The 8,789-nt window shown below is 60.6% G+C and overlaps 1 protein-coding gene across 1 annotated transcript; it reads left to right on the forward strand.

The window, feature by feature from the left end:
• The first annotated feature begins 1,195 nt into the window (after nucleotides 1-1,195).
• On the forward strand, nucleotides 1,196-8,035 carry LRRC3 (leucine rich repeat containing 3). The gene is made up of 2 exons (XM_531581.8): nucleotides 1,196-1,357; nucleotides 2,196-8,035. The coding sequence occupies exon 2, from the start codon at nucleotides 2,343-2,345 to the stop codon at nucleotides 3,114-3,116; it is 774 nt and encodes a 257-aa protein (XP_531581.2). The 5' UTR covers nucleotides 1,196-1,357; nucleotides 2,196-2,342; the 3' UTR covers nucleotides 3,117-8,035.
• Nucleotides 8,036-8,789: the final 754 nt, after the last annotated feature.

Genomic DNA, 8,789 nt, shown 5'->3' on the forward strand with positions numbered 1-8,789 from the left:
TACAATCGCTTTGGCAGTTTCTTAAAAAGTTTCACATATGGCTACCGTGGCATCCAGCCACTCCACTCCTAGACATCTATTCAAGAGAAAGAAAAGCATTCATCCAAAGACTTGTGCACAATGTTCAGATCAGCTTTATCTGTAAGAGCCAACACCAGAAACAACCCAAATGCCCACCAGCAGGTGAATGGACACAAACTGTGGTACATTCATACACTGGAGTACCATGCAGCTGTAAAAGAAATACGCATTGACAAACCAAATGACGCAGGCAAATCTCAAAAATAATTGTGCTGAGTGAAAGAAGCTACACAAAAAGTACATATTATATGATTCCATTTGTGCAAATCATAGGAAATGCAAAGTAATCAGTAGTGACAGAAGGCAGATCAGTGCTTGCCTGGGGATGAGGGAGGGCAGGGAGAGATGACCAAGAGGGAACCCGGGGTGTTCACTATGCTGATTGTGGTGATGGTTTCACAGGAGTATCCGAGTGTTAAAACGTACCAAATTAAAATATGTGGCTTACCGTCTGTCAATTACACCACAATAAGGCTACTTTTTGAAAACCATGAGGATGGCTCAGGTCCGGCTCAAATGCCCCCACCCTGCGTTCCTTCCTTGGGATGTCAGACGCTGGAGCTGGAGCAGGAGGGGACCTAGATGGGCGGAGATCTAGCCCTACTCACCCACTGGCCACGGGGTAGGCGAGGGACGCTCAGCAGGGGCTTCCCGCAGACCCAGGGTCTTCAAGCCCCAGAAGTCCTGATGCCAGAGGGAAGAGGGGATTTGCCCAGAGTGAGGGGCAGGGGCTGGACCCACAGCCCCTCCCGGCGCGCAGACCCCGCCTCCACCCATAACCACGCCCTCAGCCCCCACCACCTCGTCCTCAGCCCCACAACCACGCCCCCAGCATGCCACAATCACTCCCACAACCCGCCCACAGCCCCTGCGACCTGGGTCTTAGTACCAGCTCCATCTAAAGCCGCACCACCGGCCCCTCCCATGCCCCTCCCCCATCTCTTCCAGGCCCCGCCCTGCCGCAGAACCCGCCCTCAAGCCCCGCCCCCGCCTAACCACAAATCCCGTTCCGGTCTCCTTACATGCCCCGCCCCTTCCCCGCCCCCGCGGGGAATCGACACAGCCTGTCTCCGCCTTTTGCCCCGCCCCCTCCAGGCCCCGCCCCACCCCGCCCCTCGCCCGCGCAGGCCGGAGTCGCGGCCTCCCCAGCTAGTGGTCGCGGGCGCGGGCGCAGGGGCAGCGGGGTGGCCGCCGTGCCAGGCGTGGAGCCGGGTCTGGCGGGCTCCGAGAGGCCCGGGAGCGGCGCGCAGAGCAGCCTCCGGCCGCCGCCGCGCAGGTAAAGCCCCCGCCCAGCCCTGGGAGCGTGGATTCCCACCCACCCCATGACCATCCCCCCGCCGCGAGTGCTGGGGTCTCGGGGGTCCCAGGTTCCGGGGGTCCTAGGGCCGGAGGGTCTAAAGGCTGGAGGTCCTGGGGGTCCGAGCCTCTCCCGGCCGGCTCCGCGCGCGGCCCCGCCGTCCACGCCCAGCGCGGGCCGCGCGCACAGGGCTTGGCTTCTCTGTTTTCTCGGTTTCCTTCTTCAGGCAGTTGAAAGAAAAGGCGCGGTTCTGTGCCCGGTGCGAGCCGCGGCTCCTTTAGGGCTGGCAGGGAAGGGCTTGCTGGGTTATGACAGTTTTTAGGGGTTGTCGGAGTCAGCCAGGCGTTGGCTGCTGGAGTAGCCCCTGGCGCGCGAGCGCCCGCTGGTGCCCGGCCACGTGCCCAGCTTGACCCGCGCTCCAGGTTCGGGAGAAGCTGCAGCCGTCACCGTCCTCCTGGCGTCCACCCTGAGGAGGGGCTGGGTGCTCCAAGCCGCCGCCACCCCGCCGCCCGGCCTTTGGTCCCCAGCGGTGCTGTAGGTGGCCAGGGGTGGCCGCAGTGACCACCCACTGGGCCACGCGGAGCCCCCTGGCAGTGCCAGCTCCCTGCACTTGTGGGACGCTCCTCCCGGGCGCATTGGGAGTCTCCAGAAGTAAGTTACAGGCAGAGCTGTTTAAGGAGGCGTGCTCCCCACCCCGGACCCTTCAGTGGGCCCTCAACACCCTCCCCACCAGTGGACGCGTTTCCCAGGTGACCGCAGCCGGCAGCGCTGACCACCCTCCCTCCCTCTCCGCTCCCTCCTGCGTCTTCCCTTTCAGAGCTGCCAGAGTGGCGTGCACTGCTTCTCCCAGCGGGGCAGGATGGCGGTTTCATGTCTGGTTGGATAAGGCCTTGCCTGCGGAAACCAGCTCCATCCCCAGGCCCGAGCAGAGGCTCGCGTGTCCCCGTCCCCAGGTCAGGTCAGGATGGGCACCGTGCGCCCACCTCGCCCCTCGCTCCTGCTGGTCTCCACCCGGGAGTCTTGTCTCTTCCTCCTCTTCTGCCTGCACCTGGGCGCCGCCTGCCCGCAGCCCTGCCGGTGCCCTGACCACGCAGGGGCTGTGACTGTCTTCTGCAGCTTGCGGGGCCTTCAGGAGGTCCCCAAGGACATCCCGGCCAACACCGTACTCCTGAAGCTCGATGCCAACAAGATCTCCCACCTCCCGGACGGGGCCTTCCAGCACCTGCACCGGCTCAGGGAGCTGGATCTGTCTCACAACGCCATCGAGGCCATTGGCCCCGCCACCTTCGCGGGCCTGGCCGGGGGCCTGCGGCTGCTGGACCTGTCTTACAACCGCATCCAGAGGATCCCCAAGGACGCCCTGGGCAAACTCAGCGCCAAGATACGCCTGTCCCACAACCCCCTGCACTGCGAGTGCGCCCTGCAGGAGGCCCTGTGGGAGCTGAAGCTGGACCCCGACTCTGTGGACGAGATCGCCTGCCACACCTCAGTGCAGGAGGAGTTTGTGGGGAAGCCTCTGGTTCAGGCTCTGGATGCGGGTGCCAGCCTCTGCAGCGTCCCCCACAGGACCACAGATGTGGCCATGCTGGTCACCATGTTCGGCTGGTTCGCCATGGTGATCGCCTACGTCGTGTACTATGTGCGCCACAACCAGGAGGATGCCCGGAGGCACCTGGAGTACCTGAAGTCTCTGCCCAGCGCCCCCGCCTCCAAGGACCCCATCGGCCCGGGGCCCTAGCACCTGTTCCGGCAGACCCCCGCCAGTGGCTGCTGTCACTTTTGTAGTAGGTAGTGACTGATGCTGCTTTTGCTCTTCCCTGAGGCAGGTGTCACAGCCATGTGTGCTCCCCACTGTTGCACTCAGGCACAGCAGCACCTCCAGGCTGGGTGGTTTTGCCACACATCCGTGTGACGGATGAGGAACCTGAAGCTTAGAGGAACAGAATGACTGCCCGTGACGATACCATCAGGAAATTATCCCAGTGGAACTTCAACCCGGGCTGTCCATCGTGACATTCTGCCTCCTTCCACCATGCCAGCCTCTCCCACATGGGGCCCCGCAGGCTGTGGATATGCACTCAGAGGACTAAGGGGGTGCTCTGCAAGCGAGAGGGTTCACCAGAGGGAGCTTGGGTGCAGGTTCACCCGCTGAAGGCGCTGATAAGTCCTGTGCTGAGGAGCTGACTTGCCCTTGTTTACTTACAAAGTGCATTGTAGGTAAACATGAGCCTTGTTCCAGTGTTCGAAGTACATTGGAACGTGAGCCCTGTTTCCAGAGCAAAGTAACAGAGACCAGGTTTTTCTAGAGAGCTAAGTGGGATGTGTAGCTCAAACAAACTGTCCTACCCTTTTTTATTCTCAAATGTTTGTTTTGAGTAACCGTAGTGCCAAAATTTCAGTTCAGTAATGGGGTGAACAATATGGAGAGAGACCTGGGAAAAGTCCAGGGTAGCTTGCCCAGGGGAAGACAGCAGCCACATACCTGGGGGCCCGCCTGCTTCCTGCCCCTCTGGGTGTGCCTGGTGCGGGAGGCCCTGCCCCAGGGCGATCTCAGCTCACTGCAACCTTTGCCTCCCAGGCTCAATCACTTCTGCTGCCTCAGCCTCCCTAGTAGCTGGAATTACAGGCATGAGCCACCACGCCTGGCTAATTTTTGTATTTTCAGTAGAGACCGGGTTTCACCATGTTGGCCAGGCTGGTCTCGAACTGTTGGCCTCAAGTGATCCGCCCGCCTCAACCTCCCAAAGTGCTGGGATTACAGGCGTGAGCCACCGCGCCCAGCCCTGTGCCTTGCTTTTTCTACTCACTAAGATATAAAACAGCTCTTTTTCCAAGGCCTGGAGTACTGGGGATTGATGTTTCAAGGCCAATCAATGGGGTGCTTCATTTTCTCCAGCAACAGGAACTCTCTCTTTTCACCTTTGCTGCCAGGAATCTCAGAGATCATTTAGTGCTCAATTTACTAACCTTACTTCACATTCAGGTTAGATGTTACCTCCACCTATATGATAGTAATTCCTAATTTTATTTTTTATTGTCCTTTTTATGAGTGTTTATATTTTAAAGTACTTTGAGTATTTTTGGGGTGGGTGTAAATGAGTGATCAGTGTACATTGTGTGTGGACTGAAGTGTAGGTATGTAGAGATGCTTCGCCAAACAGATGCTTAAAAATGACTGGAAGTTGAGGGTGGTTTCTCTTTGGAAATTATCAGGTGACTTGGAAGGTGAGAGCCTGTCCAGGGTGTGTGCACTGGTTCTGATGTACCCAGTGTGTGCAGTGTGAGTCACGGGGGTGTCTGTGTTGTGAGGTGCTTGGTAGGCTTTGCTCTGCCCACAGTGCAGACGCGGGGTGGGTGAGGGGCCAGGCCCAGTGTGTGAGTGGAGGCAGCCCCAGGCTCCGCCTGCTTCCCTCACGCCACGCTGCCTGAGTGTCGCCATGCTCGGAGGACAGAGACCTCCACGGAAACTGGCAGCGCCACTCACCCTTCCAGTGAGAGCTAGAACCGAGTGCCAGCCCCTGAGGGTGCACCCGTGCTCTGTGGGGCCGCGTGGTCCTCGTCCAGGCAGGGCCAGCGTGTGGCGGGGTGTCCAGCTCCACTGTTTGGAGGAAGTGGGCGCTGACCCAGCAGAGTGCCCTGGGCCCGTGGGGATTTCCTTCCAGAGGACACGTGGCTGAAAGCATAGGATAAGGATGTGTGGGTGAATGACTGGTGCCATCCCTGGCTGTCTGATAGATGCAGGTAGGGCAGGTGAACTGTTGCTGGCCTGGCCAGCAGGCCTAGGGTCACATGGTGATTGGCATCCTCCTGCCACCCCTTCTTCATGCCAGGGTGCCTGTGGTGGGTTTGCCCAGCACGCATGACCCCAGGTCCCAAGGAGAGTGTGAACTGAGGCCTGGGTGGTGAAGGCAGGGCCTCTCCTCAGCCCTGTGTCCTGTGGGTGCCGGCCAGTCCCATCTCGCATTTTGGGGTGCCCTTTCCCTGCTGCCAGGGGACTCTTCATTTGTCCTTACCCTAGAATCAGCCCAGACACTGGACATCACCCAGACGTGGCCCTTCAGGAGGTGCACAGGGCAGGGGCAGGCCCGTCCCTCCCTGTCCCAATTTGCTGGGCTGCCCCAGCCCAGGGTCTGGCCTTCTCCTTGGTGAAGGTCTGCTGGGCCCCTGTCCACCTCCTGCTGGGAGGAGGAGATGGGGAGAGGACCAGGAGGACACTGGAGGCCCTGTCCCTTGCACTGTGAGCTCAGTCAGGTCCATGAGCTGCCCACCGTCCTGGCCTTACTGTGCCCCCTGCCCCACCAACATAGGTGAAAGCACCTCCCCTCTAAGGAAGACCATAGAGACCCCAACACTGTGGGACCCCAACGCTCCTTCATGCTCACTGGAGCTCCCACCCTGGGTGCTTGCAAGTCCTCAGCGCTCCCGGGGTACAGCCCTCCCCTTCCTGCCCTCTAATGTCCTCCCCTCCCTTGCCCTCCCCTCCACTTCCTTTCTCTGCCGTCCCCTCCTCTCCCATCTTGTGACCTCTTTACTGGCGGGGCCTGGAGCCCATGATGGACACTTGCGGAAGGAGGGGCGGCGGAGCACCCCTGAGATGACATCGCTGCCTGCCCCAGAGCGCCCTGCCTCTCCCTGTGACTCAGTTCTTTGCAGCCCAGATGTGAGCATGTGCACCCTGGGACCTGCTGCCCGTTGGGATGCCCAGGCCAAATCAGCCCCTCTGTCTCCATGCTGCACTGATTGCAAGAGTTTCCCACATCTGCAGAGGCCGTGGGCTCAGCCCCACACCAGCCAGGCCACCAGTGTTGATAGCGGTGAGGCGGGGACAAAGGGAATGTCTCAGTTCACAGTGTGGACATGGTGGAGGTCTCGGCCTTGCGAGACAAGGCAGGGGGAGGGGATAGGAAATTGGGGGTATTCTGTGACTCCTGGGCGACCGGGGAGCCAGAATCTTCCAGCCAGACTGGATGGGCAGGGCTTAGCTTCCCCATGCCGCCCATTCACCACTTTCACCCCGGGAACCTACCTCAGGCTCATGGGAGGCAGAGCCTGAACCCCAACCCAACCCTAACTCTAATGCTAACCCCTAAACCATCCCTCACCCTAACCCAATCCTCGCCCTAACCCTAATGCTAACCCCTGACCCGACCCAATCCTAACCCTGATGCTAACCCCTAACCCAACCCTCACCCTAACCCTGATGCTAACCCCTAACCCAACCCTCACCCTAACCCTGATGCTAACCCCTAACCCAACCCTCACCCTAACCCTGATGCTAACCCCTAACCCAACCCTCACCCTAACCCTGATGCTAACCCCTAACCCAACCCTCACCCTAACCCTGATGCTAACCCCTGACCCAATCCTCACCCTAACCCTGATACTAACCCCTAACCTAACCCAACCCAGCCCTAACTCCAACTCTAAAGCTAACTCCTAACCCTAGGAGAGGAGCCCAGGCTGGGCCCTCCCCCTGCTGGTTTCCTGTTGGGCTTTGGAGCCCCAGATGCCTGCCCAGAGGCTTCCTTGTGCGGGGTGGGGTCCAGCAGTGGGGGATGGGCCCAGAGCTGGTGTAGCCACCAGCAGAGCCATCCTGATCCACAGGGCCATCCCTGGTGGGGTGGGGCCCCCTGGGGCAGGAAGGCCACTGAGGCCAGGGAGACTCCCAGGCCCACTCACGGCGCAGACCCCACAGGAGCTGGCTGGAGGCTATGGGTGCGGGGCGTGGGCCTGCCGGGGGTTGCGTGGCAGGCAGTGGGGAGTGGGTTGTGCTGGCAGCTGTGGGTGAGTGAGGAGGCTCCTCTCATGAAGGGCCCTGGGGAAGTGGAATCTGGCCCTGAGAGACCCCCGGCCTCCTCTGCAGGGGCTGCCGGCAGGAGGGGAACTGGGGACCACCTCCCGCCACAGAGCCTGGGGCCCCCAGCCTTGCCTACAGGGAGGGTAGATGAGAGTGTTAAACTGCACATGAGGTTGGGCTAAACCTGGACATGTGTTTCATAACCAAAGCAGCCAGGAATCTCCGGCTCTGCCCAGTGATCATCTGGGCAGGACATGGGGACGAGTGTCCAGGCTGAAGGCAGGGCCCGGCCAGCAAAGGGCCATTTTGTATTGAGCTCCACAGCTGGTCACATTCTGTGGAATGTGCAGATGTGCACGGCCCATCAGACAGGGTCTGGAGTGGGGCTGCCATCTTGGGCAGCTCCTCCCGGGTGTCTGCAAAATGCAGAGGTCACCAGAGCCAAGGCAGCAAGGCAAGGAGCCCGGCTTCTAAGGAACTCTGAGCAGGTGTGGTCCATGGCTGGGAGGCAGCTGGCCCCACAGCACATAGCACGGAGGGCGGCGCGGAGTCCTGGACGCTCTTGGCAGGTCCCCTCATGGGGGATGTGGGGGCTTGGCTTAGGCCTGGTCTGGCTGGCCTTCCTGGACCGCAGTGGCCAGGAGCTGAAAACCATGACCCCAGTCTCCCTGCAGCTGTTCTTGATGGGATTTCTGTTCGCCAGTCAGATGCATTTGCACGGGACTTGGATCCTGAACTGTGTAACCTGGAGAGGCAGGTGTGAGCGGGCCATGCTGCTGGCCCAGCCTGTGCCGGTGTCTGTTTCTGTTGTCTCTCGGCCCTTCTGTGAGCCCTCAGTAAAGCTCTTCGTGCTTCAGTCAGCAAGTGTGGATTCTGTCGTCGGCAACTCTGCGGCCCAAACCCCCAGCCTCCCCCTCCCCCAGACCTTGCAGTGCCATGGAGCTGAGGGACCTGTGAATCCACAGCTGTGGCCCCGGAAGGGCTGCAGGAGCTGAACCTGCGTGAGCCCCGCAGAGGGTGCAGAGCCAGCTTGTGCAGGCTCCCAGCAGGCTCATGACAGCGCGGATGGTTAAATGTAGCTCCTGACAGCCAACTGTTAAGGTTTCAGGCATTTTTGCACCAGGTGACATGATGGTAGCCTGAACGTGACCTTGGCAGCAGTCTCTACATCAAGGAAACTGGCAAATGTCAACATGCTGGGTACCCTCGCTCCTGCCCCCGCAGGCTGTCAGTGTCTTCCAGCCCACACTGCGGGGGGCCTTGTTGTGTGGCTGCCTCCCAGGCTGGGGCGAGGGTCTCCAGAGACCACCATGGTGCAGGCTCTTGGTCAATAGCAGGGTGTGGTGCTCGCGCCAGGGGACGCATTCTCTGTGTGACCTCTACACCCCACGTCAGGTCAGGATGTGATTTGCTTCTCCAGGGCCGTGACTCACTAGATCCACCTCCCACTGGTGCCTGGTGGCCCCCGACAGCCCTGGCCCTGTCCAGGCCCTGGCCTGTCCTACAGTCACGGGTGCTGGCCTGTCCCCGCTGTCCTCCTGACCACCTGGTGCTCCCGGCCACCCTGCCCGCCCCCCTGTCTCCTCGGGACAGCCTGGCTGCCTCCACTTGCTG

The sequence above is a fragment of the Pan troglodytes genome, chromosome 22 (genome assembly GCF_028858775.2).
Source record: "Pan troglodytes isolate AG18354 chromosome 22, NHGRI_mPanTro3-v2.0_pri, whole genome shotgun sequence".
Taxonomy (NCBI): Eukaryota; Metazoa; Chordata; class Mammalia; order Primates; family Hominidae; genus Pan; species Pan troglodytes.